This window comes from Notamacropus eugenii, chromosome 5, assembly GCF_028372415.1.
Source record: "Notamacropus eugenii isolate mMacEug1 chromosome 5, mMacEug1.pri_v2, whole genome shotgun sequence".
Taxonomy (NCBI): domain Eukaryota; kingdom Metazoa; phylum Chordata; class Mammalia; order Diprotodontia; family Macropodidae; genus Notamacropus; species Notamacropus eugenii.
In genome coordinates, this window is record NC_092876.1 from 353,421,198 (window position 1) to 353,440,035 (window position 18,838).

Below are 18,838 nucleotides of genomic sequence, written 5' to 3' on the forward strand. Positions count from 1 at the left end.
TCACTCCTCCTCAGCAATTCTTGATTTCCTAATTTACAAAATGAGAGTGTTTAATCTAATATGCCTTTTAGTTCCATAGTCTAAGACACTGTGACTAAAATCAGACACCTGGTAAAGGCCCATTTAAAAGCATAACAAAACACTGAGTGGGGTTTCATGGATTCTTAAATATAAATTTAATCCAACAACAAACTTAATAAGCACTTTCTATGTGCAAGACAAGAGTCATGGATATAGTAGATCAAGCCATCCTCTGAGCCATTCCCTGAGTTTGAGACCTGTCTTTGACACTTTGACACTTATTGGCTTTGTGACCTTGGGCCAGTCACAGCAACATTTTTAAGACTATAAATGACAGAGCAAATGCCAGCCTCCACTAGGGTTTCATTAGTATAGGTGACACCCAATGACACCCTCTACTCCTCTTCTTAGAGTTGCTGAGAGACACTGAGGTGTTAAGTTACTTGCCCAGGGTCACACAGCCATTATGTCAGAAGAAGGACCCTAGCCCAGATTCTCCTGACTCAGGATAAAACAAAAAATAGTTTTTGATCTCAAAAAACTTGCATTCTACTGTATACAATAGATACAATATTTGCACAGGTTTTTCCTGTCCTAGGCTAAGAGTGTTGTCTGTAAAAGCCCTTTGAGGTTAAATGACTTTAACAGGATCTCACAGTCAATATGTATGTGTCAGAGTCAAGACTATTTCAGAGGAAACACAAGTTTCTAAATCATTGCCCCAGTTTTCCAACTGGTTGCCAGGCTGCTAGATGAATGTCTTCACCAAGCAATCTCTGCTCTTGAGTCTTAATTCTTAGATCTAGATAGCCTCAGATAACCCTGTCTGCCCACAATATTCAGGGCTGGGTCCTAGGGCTTTTGCATTCAATAGATCTAAATAGAACTCATTCCTTCACTCTGGTAGCCTCACTCTGAGATTCTCCAGGGTTCCTAACCTTTGGTACCATTCACACTTGACATCATTTCTCAGAGCGAAGAACAGCTGACTCCATGACTAAGAGGAGCCAGCTGAGATTTCCTCAACACTAGTCAGCCCCCCATTGTTCTTTTTACAGAGGGCTCTTAGAACTGCGGCTTAAAAGGATTTCTCCATTTGTATCACAGAAATATTTTGGAGCTCCAGAATTCCCCATGCCACCATTGTCTTGTCATCATCCATCTGCTTATCAGTAGTAGCCGGTAAGGAGGTCCCAGTGGCGTATCATGTAGCAGGTCTCTAATCCACTGTTATGAAAGCTGAGAATTGGGAGTGATAATAGTCCTTTGCTAAGGGAGCCTCATCTGTACAGCACTCTCTTCTGTTACTGGAGACAGCTTGGATGGAAAGAATTGTGGATTAGGAGATCTATATTCTAGTTCCATTTCTACAACCAACAAACTGTGTGATATTGGTCACATGATTCAGTCTCACTATGGCTTCATTTCTTTATCATGTTACTGGAACAATAATAAGTGTTTTACCTACCGTGTAAGATGATAGTGAAAATCATGTACCCTGAATGTTGAGTGAGGAGACAGACAAGATTCATTTATGAAGGTTTATCAATAATAAGCTTGCTTTGCTGCTCATCAGGTCTTCCAAAACATTGAAATCTGGCTTGTGTCCAGCTCTTATTTAGATGTCTTGTTGTTCACTCATTTCAGTTATGTCTAACTCTCCAAGACCCCATTTGGGGTGTTCTTGGCAATTTTTTTTTTTTGCCATTTCCTTCTCTAGCTCATTTTACACATGAGAAACTGAGGCAAACAGGATTAAGGGATTTGCCCAGGGTCACACAGCCAGTAAGTGTCTGAGGCTGAATTTGAAGTTAGGTCTTCTTGACTCCAGGCCTGGAGCTCTATCGGCTATAGTTTTCTTAAAAACATCAGACTAAAAAGACATGAAACAGAGAACAAATTTATTACACAGCACAAAGAATACAGTCTATAAACATTCAAGGATATTTTCCCCTTCTTATGAGTCCCACTTTTCCCCCAGGGACCTATGTAGTTGCTCCAGACTTGTAGTACTATCCTGGGATTGAGGCCTCCATAAAGAGAAAAAAACTCAAATGCTAAAAAAAAAAAATTAATGTCTCCCTGAGACCTACATAATCCATATGACTCACAATACCAGGAAGACAAGGTATAACTTTCCTCTTTGTGGCTGTGTTCCTATGCTTTGTTACTCCTCTGTTCCAGCTCCCACAGTTTGAAGCATGTGTTTGGCTTGATCTAAGAACATCTCATGTATTTCATTAATGCTGCTTTTCTGCTACCAGTTTATATTCTGAGAGAGAACAGATTAAATATGGAGGGTGAATACTGAAGTCTAGGATCTTAGAGATATATACCTGTAAAAATTAAACCAAAAAACACAAAAACAACTTTAGGAACTATGTCATATATTCACATATATATTTAATACATGTGTACTTAATATACTTAAATACCATATTAGTTCAAAATATAGATTTCCAAAAATAAAGATTCCCCCCCAATAAAGTAAGCATCTCTAAAATAAATTAACTTTGAAAAGAAAAAGTAGATAGATATGCTCTGAAAAATAACAGCAAATATTGGCCTTGATCAGATTTTATATAATCCAGATCTGGGAGAAGAGTACAATCTATATTCAAATTAATATGGTACTAATTACTTTGAATTATTTAACCATCAATTGCTCAGTTAGTGGATTCTCTAGGCACTTTGCTTCTCCCTTCTGTGCCACATTTTCTTGTTAATAGTATCTTAGAGGGAAAAGTGGGAAAAGGAACACTCAGATTTGTCAACCTTTGAAGCTACTGTAGATTAAAAAATTCTTAATAAAGTAGAAATCAGAAACAATAAACTACTATGAGATATGGTGTTTATTTGAGCTTTTTAATTTCTTTTAATGTATTATGGGCTCCTTTTCTTCTTATGTATACCCCTCCCTCTAAAATGAACCCTCCTCTATACCCAGGAAAAATCATTAAGCAAAGTCAGGTGACATAGCATTTGTACCTGATAGTATATGGTCAATCCTGCACCCATAATCCCCCATCATTCTACCAAAAAAAAAAAAGAGATCCTTCCTCTTATGTTCTCCAGAGTAAAAATTTGCCATGACAATTATTCAGCATTCAATTTTTAAAACTTTTCCACACTGCCTCAGTTCCCCAAAACCACCAGCCACCAAACCAAAGAATAAGTTGCTTCAACTACTGTTAGAAACGTAAGCAACTAGAGACAAGAGACAAAGTAACGGGGGAAAAATTGATTTGAAGTTAAAACCATCTGGCAGATGATATATAGTTGGGCTTCAGTTTGTTTTTGTTGTGTTTTGTTTTGCTTTTTAAAATGTAATTCACTATTGACATTCAGCTGTACTATTTTTAAATAGCTGTCAAAACTCTTGGTGGTCAGACAAGACCGTAATAAGCATCCCAAAGTTCTGGGCTGCATTTCTGTTTGACAGGGGAGATGGGTGTAAGCCATCATTACCCTCAAAGAACCATGCCATTTGGGGAGGTGGTCAGACTGTATCCCTCACTAATAGTCCAAATCATGTCAAGTCCTCTGGACTTGTGCCTTTCTCAAAGATGGAAATATTCATCTCCAGGAAATAATCAGGAAGGCATTGTGTTTTTCCAAAAGCTCTTGGCAATGGTAGTGCCATCACCAGGGCAGCAGCTACCCCTCTTGGAATAATGTGCAAATGATTATTATTAGCAACTTATTATTACAATCTAAAATACAGTGAGTACAAATAGTTGACAGGATGAAGTAGGGAGGATCAAAAAACAAAAACAAAACCAATCAGCCCTAAATTTATTCCAAACCTGTGGTCTGTTTGCAGTCATCCACTTTAACCCTTTCATTTCCCAAGCCAAGAGGCCTTGATTCTAGTAAAATGTGACATAATGCACAATGACTACAGAAGTTTAAACAAAATGATACTGAGAGGAAGCCTCTGTTTAACTATAATGGGAACCAACTTTGACCCCAAGAAAAGAAATGAAAAAACATACTTTTCTCCCTAGTAGAGAGGTGGGGGCATACAGATGGGAAATTGTACATATATTTTCAGATGTCATTACCATCTTGGTTAGTTTTTACCATTTTTTCTAGGCTACAAGAGAGGGGTCAGTAGGTGACAAGGTATATCTGAAAAGAAACATAATGTAAACACAAAAAGCATCCATGAAACATTTTGAAAAGTAAAAACCATAAAGAATTTAGAAATAATAACAATAAGTGTGATAGACATACACCAGGTTAAGGGGAGTCAAACCCCTAAAAATTCAATAGGAACCTCTAGTATCAAGGACAATGATGATCACAGAGCAAAGTATTACTTTCTTTGGCTAACCTTTGAATTCAGAAGAATTCTCAGGTCCAGGCAAAGGTATGTTTTTCTATCTGCTTTTGAAGGAAATGATGCCTTTAGTTGCCTGTTGGAATCCTACACATCTTTAAAAGTCCTACCAAATATTCCTTCCTCTGTGGTTCCTTTCTTTGTTGCTGTCCAGTTGTCTCCATTGTGTCCAACTCTTCATGACCCCATTTGAGGTTTTCTTGGCAAAGAGACTAGGGTTGTTTGCCATTTCCTTGAGAACTCTCCATTTACAGATGAGGAAACTGAGGCAAACAAGGTTAAGTGACTTGCCCAGGGTCACACAGCTAGTAAGTGTCTGAGATTGCATTTGAACTCATAAAGATGGGTCTTCCTGACTCCAGGTCCAGCATTATATCTGCTATGCCACCTAGATACTCTATGAACCCAATCCCCAACCAATACATACATAAATGTATACATATATACACGCAAACAAATAAAACAAAGCCAAACGCTCGTCAATGAGAAGTCATCTCTTCTGCTCTCTTGTGGTTCTATGCATACATACATACATACATATACATACACATACATATACATATACATATATATACATATATATATATACATACATATATATATATATATATATATATATATATATATATATATATATATATATATATATATATATATATACCATCCTCATGGCATGTATCATATTCTACCTTACATGATTAATTTTATACCTGTCATTTGTACTGGTAGATCTGGGATCCTTGAGAGTAGCAAGTGAATCTCATGTACTTTTCCATCCACCAAAGGAGCTAGCACTGTGTCAGGATACACAGTAAGTGTTCATTCAATGCTTACTAAAATAAATTGAATTCCCTCCAATCAAATTCATGCAACACTTTGAGATCCCAAGGAGATACTCCCCCAGAGCATTCCATGCTAGATTAGCTCTGTTATGACAAGGAACATTCTTGACCAAAGGTCACCACAATCTGATAGTCACAGCAGGGACTTTTCCAGTAGGGCAGTTGCCTCAGTCTACCTGTAGACTGTGAACACCCATAATCAAATAGATGACATCCAGACAATGTCACTCACTGAGGTTTATCATCATGGCAACATACAGTGTTTCACCTCCAGGGTCCCCCAATATTTCCCAACATCTTTGGAACTAACTTCTAGGCTGGAATCTCCAAGCCTACATCTTCCTGTGAGGGATGCATGAGAGGATTTTTTTAAAAGGAAGAGAAAAGGAGGCAAGACAAAGAAAAGAGGCACATAGGCATATGAAGACAGGATGACCTGTGTTTGAATTGCACCTGCCACCTTTTGAGCTACAGCTGGAGGGTGTAATGGATAGAGTGCTGGAATTGGAGTCAGAAATACCTGAGTTCAAATCCTGCCTCAAACACTAACTGGCTGTGAGACGCTGTGCAAATCATTTAACCTATCTGCTTCAGTTTCCTCATCAGTAAAAATGGGGATAATGTTAACACCTACCTCCTAAGGTTGTTGTGAGAATCATATGAGATAATATATGTAAAAGTACTCTGTAAACTTCAAAGAGCTATATAAATATTATATTATTATTAATATATTATTAATATTATAGTAATATTATTACACAGAGAGGGAGAGAAATAGAAGTACAAGATTTACTGAACTGATCAATGCTGTTTTTCTGTCTCGTTCTAGGGAGCTCCATCAGGACAATGACTTCCCTTCTTACAATGACTCTTCTCAGCCCACTCAACAACTCTATCAACTCTACTTGCAGGAAGGAGAACACCACAGGACTAGACCACCCCCAGGCCTACTATGCCCTCTCCTACTGTGCCCTCATTCTGGCCATTATCTTTGGCAATGTCCTGGTCTGTCTGGCTGTGCTGAAAGAACGTTCCCTGCAGACGGCCACCAACTACCTGGTGGTGAGCCTGGCTGTGGCTGACCTGCTTGTGGCCACCTTGGTGATGCCCTGGGTGGTGTACCTAGAGGTGAGTGTGCCTGAGTGCCACAGGGCCAGCCTGGGGAGTCTGGTTCATGTCTAGTGCTGTTCAGAACTGTGTGCATAATTACATTCAACCAACTATCTCATTTCCAAGGAGTTCAAAACACATTCCACTTCACAATACACCCCAGTGAGTAAGGAGGACAGACAGCGCTATGCTCATTTTAATGAGGAAACTGAGGCTCCGTGAGATGCAGTGACTGTCTGATGTCACTCAGCAAAATCAGAAGCATAGAATGGGAAATGATTCCACTCTCACGTCCCCAGCATGACACCTAGACTGAAGAAATGCTATCAGGGGTTTCACTCACCAAGAATGGCCCAGGTTTGATATGAGAGGTCCGTGACAGTCATTTCCTTGACTGCTTTGTCAGTGAGAGAAATGAGGAAGAATGGGAAACATACCTACCTCAGCCCAATCACTTTCTAAGGGAGAAGAGTGGCAAGGAACCAGAGAGGCAGAGGTCAAGTAGAGATGGGAATTGGGATAGGAATAGGAAGGTGGGAGAGAAATAACAAAGGAATGGGAAAGGGAAAAGAAGAAGAAGAAACATGAGAGAGAATGAGGAGAAACCAGGAATTAATATGTAGCCTGCTCAGGGCATTTAGTTTCTTCCACATCGATACTCCATAACAGACTTAGGCTTAGCTTAAGACCAGGGTTTTAAATGAGCACTGAAGTTACTTAGATTAACAGTGAGAGACATCCTAGAACTGAAACAAAGATTGTTTTGGGAATCAGGAAGCTGAAAAAGAGTTCAGCTCAAGAGCAGCCTCTTCTTACATGAAGCCTCTCCAGGTCCCCCTCCCCAACTTGCTTTCTTCCCTTCTAAGGCTCCCTTCCCTATAGTCCATGTGTGTGTGTGTGTGTGTGTGTGTGTGTGTGTGTGTGTGTGTGTGTGTCCATAGATCTATGTATATGTTATATCTTCTATTAGAATGGAAGAACTTTCTGCTTTTTATTCTTGTAAGGTTAAGGATGGGGGTCAAAGTAATCAGTCAAAACTCCTTGTCCCCTTGTAAAATGTCATGATGCTAAACTCTAGATAGAGAGAGAGAGAGATGGAGATAAATAGAGAGATAGATAAAGATGGAGATAGAGAGATAGAAACACAGAGAGATGGAGATGGAGATAGAGAGATAGAGATCGATATGTATATATATGTACATATATATGGAGAGAGAGAGAGAGAGAGAGAGAGAGAGAGAGAGAGAGAGAGAGAGAGAGAGAATGTCTCTACTATGTATAGGGTAACAACACATTTCAACTGTTCTCTTACATTGTTTGAGTTGTGCCCAACTCTCCATAAACCCATATGGGGTTTTCTTGGCCAAAAAAAACACTGGAGTAGTTTGCCATTTCCTTCTTCAGCTCATTTCATAGATGAGGAAACGGAGGCAAACAGGGTTAAGTAACTTGTCCGAGGTCACACATCTAGTAAGTGTCTGAATTTGGATTGGAACTCACAAAGATGAGTCTTCCTCATTCCAAGCCCAGGGCTCTATCCACTATGTTAACAATGCCTTGCCAATCAATCAGTAAACATTTTTTAAGCCCTTACTATGTGCCAGGCATTGTGATAAGCAGTGAGAATACAAAAAGTGACAAAAGACAGTCCCTGCCCTCAAGGAGTTTATAATCTAATGGGGAAGTCGGTTGGGTCTGTTCAGACTGGATGAGAGACTTGGCCCTGAGGACCTTTATAAAAGCAGGAGCTAGTTCAAAATCAGGGAGGAAGAGCTTTCAGGGGTCTGGCAGCTTCGAGGAAGGAATGAGGACCTCTGGAACTAAGGCAGATTTGGCAGACAGGGGTAACAAGAAAAAAAAGTAGGACTGGGCTAAGGTAGAGGGAGAGTCTAAGGAGGACCATGAGCGTTACAGGCATCTCTGAGTAAAAGGCACAGGTTGACACCACCAGCCTTGAACCCACATTATCCACCACGGAGGAAATTTCCAAGAAAAGTCCTCTTTCCCCAACTTCCCCTGCCAGCGCCCCAACGTTTCTGGTAACCTGAATTTTGCTTCAACCACAAAGGGTCCAAGGTTAGCTAGAGACAAATACAAATGTAAATTAAGGCAGAGAGCCAAACCACTGCCTAAAGCTGTAGAAGGCAGAAGAGAACCACATGGATCTCAGGGGCCATTATATATGGCCTCGAGGCTTAAAATGGGCTAATTATTGGAATGGAGTGCTACATTTGTATTCCTAGCTCTTAGCACTTTGCCAGGCATGTAGTAATATAGGTACATAGTAAGAACCTAATAAATACTTGTTGATTCTATTGTATTTGTGGAGGGAGCCCCCATGTGGGGACTTCCCTAAACCCATGAAATCAGAGGGTCAGACCCTCCTCCTCACCCCCACCTCCTCACACAATATGGCACAGACACTAGGGAATATTTGTTTCTTTTCTAAAGTATTGTCACTTCAGTGTGTGAAATGAAGTCCAAAGGTTATCAAGAAAAAACATTTATTCTGTTAACAGAGAAATCAGGGTGCAGTCACCCATTCGTGGAATAGATACTCTGCCTGGCAAAACATATAATTACTAGAGAGATTTTTTTCCCAAAAAAACACCATAACATACTATTATTATTTCCTCTTGGCAGTTTGTGTCCTTCTTATAAAGAAATGTCCAATGGAGGATCACAATGATACTATGATTAAGAGAAACTAAGATTCATCAAATTAATATCTCAGCCGATATTAATAGTGAAGGTGACAGTTAATTATGTATGACATATCACAGGAGAGCAAAAGCCTCAAACATAAAGACTACCTTATGTTAGTACTGATATTAAAGAATGGCTGAGAACTAAAATTAGGCATTTGATCTCAAGGGGACAAAGACAAAAGGAAGAAAAGGAAATGAAAAAGAAGAAAAGAAAATTAAATAGGCTGGACAAGAGTGGATCTTGTGGTTACTAGAAGCAATCATTTGCCTAAATTTAATTTCATTTTACCACATTATTTTCAGAAGATATGTATTCAGAATGAAATTCTGTTGGGAGAGGGCTCTTTGGACCTTCTCAGAAATGTATGTAGCAGGTGATCAATCAATCACCGGTTAATAGATTTAGAGCTGCAAAGAATCTTGGAGGTCATAGATGAGGTTCAGAGAGGTTGAGTAATTTGTCCAAGGACAAACAGGTAGTTAGTGACAAAGTCAGGATCTGAACCCAAGTCCCATTTTTTTCCCATTGCACAGTTTGAGGACCCTACTCTTGGTGGTTGATGTTCTATTTATTTCCTGAATCCAGCAGTAATGAGGCAGTATCTCATAGTAATTAGAGAGACCATATCACATAATAGGTAGAGACAGCCTCAAAGTTGGGAGGACCTGGGTTCCAGTCTGCCTCAGACACATATTAGCTGTGTGACCCTGAGCACATCATTTAACCTCTTAGTGCTCTGGGCCACTCTCTAAGGCTAGAAGTTATAGAAAAATTATTCAATCCCTACCAATAGGGAGCTTGAATAAAAGCTAAAATTAGGTAAATATGTAAAAATGTCTATATGAGATTGAGGGAGCCTTTAGAATCTGTAAATTAATAAAGATGAGTTAACATTTCCTACCATCTACATCCAACAAACTGTCTCTAGTCATCCTTGAAGATGCCACACATTCTTAAGCAGGAGTTCTTAATCTTTTTCTCTGACAGACTCCTTTGGTGATGGCAGGTGAAGACTTTTAGACTTTTTCTTAGAATATATTTTTTTAATTTCTAATTGGATAAAATGTTCACTTTCAGTTAGAAGTTGCTAAAAAATAAAATATAACTTTCTCACCCAAGTTTGTCGATGTCTAAAAACATATCCATGGATCCATTGCACCCCCAACTTAAGAATCCCTATTCCCAAGGCTGAGTAGGATAGAGAGGTAAGCAGAAAAACCAGCTTCTTAACAGAATACATTTCATTCCTCCTTGCAATGAAATTGTGGTTTTGTTTCCTTGGGGGTGGCACATTTAGGCAAACCCTGGCTCCACCTCCTGCTCACTCTCTTTGGGTTTCTATTATTGATGCTACAGCCTTCCATCAAACTCTCACAACTTGCAAAGCCTTCACAGATAGTGGTTTGAGTTTGGGCTGGAGACTACCCCACATTAAGAACTTAGGATTTCATTTTATAGCATGCATTGTATCTTCTTTCCTTTTCTTTCCATAGAATACCAATACAAGCTTATAGACAGCTGCTTCTTTTGAAAGAATGTGAAATTTTGTTATTTTTTTTTAAAACAAGTCTTAAATATAATCACTGACATGGTCTAGTGGAAGGAATGGTAGTTGTAGAATTAGAAGCCCTGTGTATGAATCCTCCTCTGTCACTTACTATCTTTGATCCAAGGATCATTGTGTTCGTCCTTCATTGCCAAAGAAGACCATGCCATCAGAGAAATGATGACATGACTTGCACTTGACTTTGTTTTGAGGGAGGGAGGACTGTGCAGGTCACCAGCCTCACTTCTCCTCCAGAGCCATCTGAATCCAGTGACCAGATATTCATCAGAATGATTGGAGATGACCCAGGATGCAGTGGGAGGCCTTGAGCCCTTTAGGCCAAGGTCTTTGCAGGTACTCACGTAGGGTGAGGCAATGCCCATTCATTGAATAGGCCTGTTTAAGAGGTAGCCAGGGCATGGCCCCTTTAATGGGGGTCAAGAAAACAGAATTGAAAGGAATATTGTTAATTGTTGTTGTTATTGAGTCATTTCAGTGTTGTCTGACTCGTTGTGACCCCATTAGGGGTTTTCTTGGCAAAGATACTGAAGTGGCCTGCCATTTCCTTCTCCAGCTCATTTTATAGACGAGGAAATAGGAAAACAGGGTGAAGTGACTTGTCCAGGGTCACACAACTAGTAAGTGTCTGAGACCAGATTTGAGCCAAAAAAGATGAGTCTTCCTGACTTCAGGCCTGGCACTCTATCCAGAGTGCTAATATCTTGTTTTACAGATGATAAAATTGAGAAACAGAGAGGATAAGTGACTTAATCAGAGACACACAGCTAGTGTAGGTAGGCCTTGATTCCAGGTTTTCTTATCCAAGTCCAATGCATTATCCATTCTGCCATTTTGGGGCAAGTTACTTTCTGGGTCTTAGTTTCCTAAAATGGTTTCTTGATTTTTCTGCCCTCCTTTTTACCCTACTCAGTCTTGGGAACAGAGTACAAGAGATCAACGGATAGGTTTCAAGTGGTCTATGAGTCTGATTGGGGAAAAGTTACATTTTCATTTGCAGTAACTTCTAAAATAAAGTAGTTGGGTTAGATGAGCACTTCTTAAACTGTGGGTTGAAACAAAATTTGGCAATAGTAAAAAAGGTTTCTGACAGCACCACAACAACCAAAAATTAATTGAAAATCAAGAGCTTAATGAATCCAAGTTATTTCTAAGTGCTTGCCCATGTTGCATAGTGCAACTCCACTGCAGCCCTGGTTCTGAACATACAGTATATGTACTCTGCACTGCACATGACCTCAGCCCACACAATGCCCATGAACACTGTCCCAAAGACCTACAAGTTCTAAACCTATGATCTTGGGTTTCTATGACCCCTTTTCTACATTATTCTATATCACCCAGAAGACTCTAATATATTAGTGAACTATGCTTTCTCCATGGAAAACATATGTATGCTCTTAAAATGTTCACCAGCTATCACAATGTAGTACCAAAGTAAATCTATGATGGATGAAGTACACTGTAGGTAGAAGTCTGGTAGCCGACGCATGGACTCCTAGGCCCTTAGTAAAGGCTGTGTAACGTCTATCCCTATCACAGGGTCTGAGGCTAAGAGAGGTCAGCATAGGCTCAAGCCAAAGTACTAAGTTGGGAGTCAAGAAATCTTCAACTCCATTATTAATGCCAGATGCCCTTGACCCTCTCCTCTAGCCTTATTTTCCATGGTACACTATACATCTTAATGAGATAGGAGGAAAACGTATAGAGTTCTTAGGAGAAGAGGACCACAGGCCACCAAAAACAATGTATCTGAGAGAACTGCAAAGTATCACTATCATTGGTGTTCCTTGGTAATGAAATCATTTAAGCAGTTGGCAAGCATCACCTGGTCTCTACAGGAAAGGGGACCAAATGGAATAATGATGATGAAGTAATGTTGATTGTGGAGAGGGTATAACCAAAATGTGACTACATCCATAAGAAAAGTGTTCTTCTAGGCCAAAATAACCACACTGAGTTCAAAGACTTCTGAAATTTGCTTGCTGAGAAATATAGTTCAACAAGGGTGTGTTTTTATTTAGAGGCATCCATTTTCTCTCTTCTTTTTTTTTCCCCATACTTCCTTACAGGGAAGAATAGTTTATATTTTGCCAAACTAAGGGTAATATGGGCATCTTGGTTCTTTGGAGATTTGCCAGAAACCCATTTTATTTGCATTAAGATTATTAAGGAGTTCAGAGAAAGGCCAAATAGAATTCTGTGGTCTGAAATTCCTCAGAAGAAGTCAGTTTAAGAGGAGTAAGGTGCTCTCACTAATTAAGTTTTGATGGCAAAAAGACCTGTCAAAGAAATTGAAAGCAATGAACAGATAATTTATCCACCAATGTAGATTTTGAGAAGGCATGGAAGAAGGAACCAGTAACTAATGATGAATACCAAAAAAGTGGTACCAAAGACGGTCAGGATTGCTAAAGCTAAGAGTGAGCTGAAGCCAGTATTCAATGTTGATGTCAAAAGAAAGAGGGGTGGTGGTGAATTTTTAATGCTAAGGAAAAGAGAAAAATCAATAAAAGGACAGGGTCATTGGTCATAGTAGATAGGATGATAATAAGGAAAGAAAAAAGGTAGGAATACTCAATTCTTATTCTATTGTTGTTTTCTATACCATAAAGGATAATGATTGTTGTAATTGTAAGGACAAAACAAACATTATAAAGGGGAAAGTAACAACCCAAGCTAAATGGGGAGATGGTAAACCAGTACTTACCTTCCCTCAATGAGATTCAACTTGAGCAACTGGGCAAACTACATCTCAAGATGCTAAAAGAATTGGTATATGTGATTGTGGTCAGGTTGGTGGTGATCTTTGAAAAAAGTGCATAGAATGGGAAAGGTGTTTAACTGAGGATAGACAAACATGCCAATTAAAAAAAAAAAACACAAGAGGGAGGATTCTCCAAACTTCAAAAATTGATGAGCTTGACCTTGATTCCTGACAAAATTATAGATTTCATCATTAGGGGGAAGGTTTATGAGTGATTAATAAAGGAAGTGGTGATTACTAAGAGCACTTGTAGGTTCAACCAAAACATAACGTTCCAGATTAGCTGAATTCCCTTGTTTGAGGGGGTTAGTAGATTGGTAGATCAAGGTATACACATTGTATACCTGGATTTCAGCAAGATACAAGGCAAAGTTTCTCAAAGTATCCTTGTGGACAAGATAAAGCTACAGTTACCTAGCTTGAAATACTTTGAAATAAGTTGGATGATCTGAAAAGTGATTAATGGATTAATGTCATCTCAGAAGGTGACCTTTAGTGAACTGTGTCCATTATCTACCCTTCAACTTATTGTGTCTCAGATTTTTTTTATCAAGGAATACATGTTTACTATGTTTGCAGATGATCTTAACACTAAAATATTGGATAAAAGAATCAGGATTTTCAAAAATCTCAACAAAGTAGAACAATGAATCAAATTTCTTAACATGAAATTTAAAAGGCATAAATAAATTAATTTGTGCACAGAAAAACAACTATAAAATATAAATTGGTAGAAATGTGACTAAATGACAGTTCATTTGGAAAAAGAGTCAGAGGTTTTAGGGGGCTATAATTTCCATGGGAATTGATATAGTAGAGAGAGAAGAAGAAGAAAAAGGAGGAGGAAGAGGAGGAGGAGGAGGAAGAGGAAGAGGAAGAGGAAGAAGAAGAAGAAGAAGAAGAAGAAGAAGAAGAAGAAGAAGAAGAAGAAGAAGAAGAAGAAGAAGAAGAAGGAGAAACCTAAATATAAACTTACATTGTGTTAACAGAAGCATCCAAAACAAGGAAGGTCATTGTGTGCTCTGCCCTTGTCAGACTCTATTTGTCTGTACTTGTGTTCAGTTCTGTGCACCTCATGGTCAAAAAGACATTGACAAGCTGGAGTGTGTCCCAAAGGTAACCAGGCTTGTGAGGGTATAGGGATCCATGCCATAGGCAGATCAACTAAAGAAACTAGGGACATTACCCTAGAGAAGAAAAGACCTGGAGGCATATGACAGCTGCTTCAAGTATTTGAAGGACTTTCTCATGGAAAAAGGATGATATTTGCTTATTTTTCTTTGCCTGCCCCAGGGATATTTGGTTAAAATAAGAAAATATTCTCTAACAATTCGAGCAGTCCAAAAGCATGTATGCAGAGATTGGATGCCCTCTTGCAAGGGATATGGTGAATAAGGTTCCTACTCAAGAAGAGTTGCCCTAGATGATTTCTGAGAATCTATGATTTTCTGGAAATGTGAAGATTATTCTCTGCCTAGTCTAGGAACACTAACAAAAAATTTGTGCTTCATTTATAGTCTCTCACGACCTTCAGACTAGTTCATTATTTCTTGGCTTAGCATAGAGCACTGAGTCCCTGCACATGGTCAGTAAGAATTATAACTACAGAAATTTAAAAGATGAAGGTAACTCTACCCTGGAGTTCAGTTCCTTCCCCTTTAGTATCATGGAAAGCTCTGAAAGGCCCAAGTTGTACTTTGTCCTCTTGGATTCCTGTTCCATGTTCCCATGCTCCAGGTAAGCTTCCCCACTCTGACCACCATCGCACGTCCCAAGCACAAATGTTGTAAGTTACAATTCTGTTTATCGTGCTTTGTGACTTGATCACAACTTATCCAATATAGGATGTAGACATAAGCTTAACTATTGATGTTCAAGCGAGTAGAATGAATCCCTAATTTAAAAACAAAGACCAAGTTTAAAACAAAAAACTCTGCTTAATATTTTCTGTGCGATCTTGGACAAATCATTTCCTTTTTTTGTATCTTAGTTTCTTCAGTGGTAAAGGAGGGATGATAATGTTTGCTCTACTCACCTTCTAAAGTAGTTGTCAGAATCATAAAAAGTCATGAATGTGAAGTGTCTAGTAAGATATGGGATTACTACCATTAGCAGTCATAGGACAGAGCAGATCTTGTCTAGACTTGGGGAAGAGAATTTCTACTGAGGTTTCACAGGCTCTAGACCTAGAAAAAACTCACAGATCAGCTTGTCCAATTCCCTCATTTTGTAGATGAGAAAATAGAGGCCCAAAGTCACAAAGTAATAAATAATAACATATTACTTATTATTAATATATTTATATAGTGCCTTAAAAGTTGCAAAATGCTTTACAAATATTATCTCATTCAATTCTCACAAGAATCCTGAAAAATAGACGCAGATTTTTGCTTTATAGACAAGAAAACTAAAATCATAAGTGATTAAATGGCTTACCCAAGGTGAAATAGCTAATAAGAGTCTAAAGTGACATCTGAACTCAGATCTTCCTGCCTTGAGGTCCAGCGCTCTGGCTAGCATACCACCAGCTGATTGAACAGAGGTGTTATTCAGATTCTAGACTTCTGGCTACAGATTGAGTTCCCTTTTCATTGCATCACACTGCAGTTTGAGGGATACTACTTATGACTTCTTTCCCAATAGTCCCTTATTAAAATGCAAATACTCTATGAAAGAGAAACATGCTCAACCTTTATTAATATCTGAGTACACTAATTTAATCAGATTACCTAACAAATACCTAAAGGATTTGAATTCCTAAGGGATATGAGATAGGTTCCATTTTGAAGTAGGAAAGAGAAAGAGGAAAAAAGGGAAAGGAAGGGAAGAGGAAGGGAGATGGAAGGAAAGGGAAGGAATGAAGGAAGAGAGGGAGGAAGGCGGGGGGGAGACAGCAAAGGAGGAAGGAAGGAAGGAGAAAGAGAAAAGAGGAGGAGAAAGAAGAGGAAGGTGAGAGCCAGAGCTGAGGGTACTGTCCTATATACTCTAGGGAAGCAGCCTGGAATGCAGTAAGAGGGTTGATGAGAGAGAACAGAGAATGAGAGCTAGAAGAGCCTCAATAGACTTGATGAGATCCCCATTTTACCCAAGGCTTCCCCTGTACTACAGTATCCAGCATTTCACTAAGATGAGCAGAGCGCATAGGGGATTTCAACATGGGGACTCCCACAGGCTGCATCACCATGAGGACTATAATTTGGAAGGCCCTAGCCCTTGGTGTCCCTTTAATTTAGTTGCAGCATTTTCTCTAGCACACTCCTCTGTACCACACCAAAGAATTCTGTCTCAAATTCTGTCTCCTAAGCTTTTAATTTCCTGCTTTACAGACTGCAGGCTGTTTGGGGCTCTTTCTCCAAGCACAAACATCCAATTTTGTTCCACTCTGTTAAGCTCCTTTTGTGATGTGTAATGCACTCATATTAAGGCAGAAAGGGAGAGTAAGCAGCCAGGAGAACACTAAGAATGCTAAACTTAGAGGATCTGGGAGCTCTGGAAAGCTTTGATGAGGGAAAGATTAGAGGGAACAGTAGATGGAATACTGAACCTGGAGTCAGGACACCTGGGTTCAGATTCTGCCTCAGTCACTCACTAGCTGTGCAGTCATCAAACCTCAGTACCTCCTTTTCCTTGGCTGTAAAATGGGGATAAAAATAGTTGTACTTTCTGTCTCAGAGGGGGTATTGTGAGGAAAGTGCTTTATAAACCTTAAAGTGCTTTAGAAATGGGAGCTGTTAGTCTGCTTGGGAGTGAAACAGAAGCGTAGATGAGACAAAGCTGAATGGAAACTGGGGGAGGCACAGAAGTGGGGTAGAGTCTGAAAGAAAGGAGTCAATTTGCCCCTAAGAAAATAATTGGGGTCTGAGAATAAGGAAGGGAAGGAAGGATTTGGAGAGCCAGGAAAGACACCTGGGGGATAGTGATAATGATGATAATGAAGACCAGAAAGGTGCCCTCTCGCCTCAGATCTCCAAGGTTTGTTTACCTCTGCCTAAACCAAGAAAACAGCCCAGCAGGAGGGAAGGCAATTTAAAACCCCCCATAAGATAAAGAAAATGGGAGCTCCTCACAATGGTCTTAAGGAACTATGAATAAATATGTACTCAGAGAAGGGTAGAACCAGAAAGGAATTTAGAGATAATCTAATTCAATGCCCCAATTTTAGAAATGAGGAAACTGAGACTTGAGAGAATTTAGGAGATTTGTCATTTGGTTTAAAACTGCAGTCTGTCAAGGTGAAAAGAACTCTGGATTTCAAGGCAAAGAGATGGGTTAGAATTCCAGCTCTCTCAAATACTCTTTGTTTCAAACGGGGCAAATCATTTCTGGGGCCTCAGTGTCTTCATCTGTAAAAGGAGCACTAGGAAACCTCTGAGGATGATTCCAGCTCTAACTCTATGATCACTTCTTCCCACTCCTCTCTGAGAGAGTGAGAGAGAGAGAGAGAGAGAGAGAGAGAGAGAGAGAGAGAGAGAGAGAGAGAGAATGAGAGAGAGATTTAATGTAGCATATTTAAAATACAGAGGTGAATTTATGTGACATGCCCCAGTGGGAGGTCTGGGGGAGGTGGCTCTTTCCAAGGAGTTCCAGCTCTGGACTTTTGCAGATCCAGATTCAGTCCTCAAAGAGTCTCACCTCTAAAGAAATGGGACAAGGCTCTTCTCAAACACTTTGGCTCATTATGCCCTCTTCTCTAGAGAAAATCTCTTAAAGCTAGGTTTGTCTAGGTACTCCCAAAAGGGATGAAGGCCCTCAAGTATAAAATAGATTGGTATAGGATGGTTATCTATTTTCTGTAATGCAAAAGAAATGCTAAAAACACGGAAGACTCGGGAGCATTCCCTGACAAAGACTTGAAGTATGATACAGCAGCCCATTATGCATCATCCTCTGATGGGGGGAGGTATATGTAGCATATAGGAAGCATATGGATCATCCTTCTATCAGTCCGTCAGTGGTCCTCTCCTCTGAGAAATAATTATAGTAGCAGAAAGTACCTCCTGCTCATATTCATATATCTCTACCTCATGAAGAATCCACCAAGGTTAGTGACATCTTTCTCAGGACTGCCATTCAATCAGCCATGCTCAGGGAAAGAAAAGCAAATTAGAAGGTTCAACTATGGATTTGAAATTCAGCTTTAGGCTCACAGAGGCAAGTGTGCACCCTTGCTACCACCTTCAAGCAGGCACTGTTGCTGCTGGAAGAAGAAAAGTATCTCTTCCCCCCATCAATGGAAATCTAAGGGAGAGACCTAAAGAGTTCTGACATCCTTGACAAAAGGGAAGAGGAAAAAGAAAGTGATGATAGGGCTGCTTCTCCTTTCCTCCTTGAGTAGGCAGTTCTTCATGGCTGTGGCATAGCCACTACCTCACTGTCACAGAGACAAGGAACCACCCAGGATTTGCTTTGTTATCTCAAAGTCTTTCAGCACCAAGCCAGAGCACATCAGAAGGGTTCTTAGTCTCCTCATCCCCATTATCCTT

The 18,838-nt window shown here is 39.6% G+C and overlaps 1 protein-coding gene across 2 annotated transcripts in view; it reads left to right on the forward strand.

Annotated features, from left to right (window-relative positions):
* Positions 1-6,051: 6,051 nt before the first annotated feature.
* The window catches only part of DRD3 (dopamine receptor D3), a 61,503-nt gene continuing 48,716 nt past the window's right edge, over positions 6,052-18,838 (forward strand). Inside the window, exon 1 of one of the 2 annotated variants that reach the window (XM_072617030.1) lies at positions 6,052-6,333. In XM_072617030.1, the coding sequence (XP_072473131.1) occupies positions 6,052-6,333 (282 nt within the window). The remainder of the gene's footprint in view (positions 6,334-18,838) is intronic. The other variant, XM_072617031.1, reaches the window with a different exon arrangement.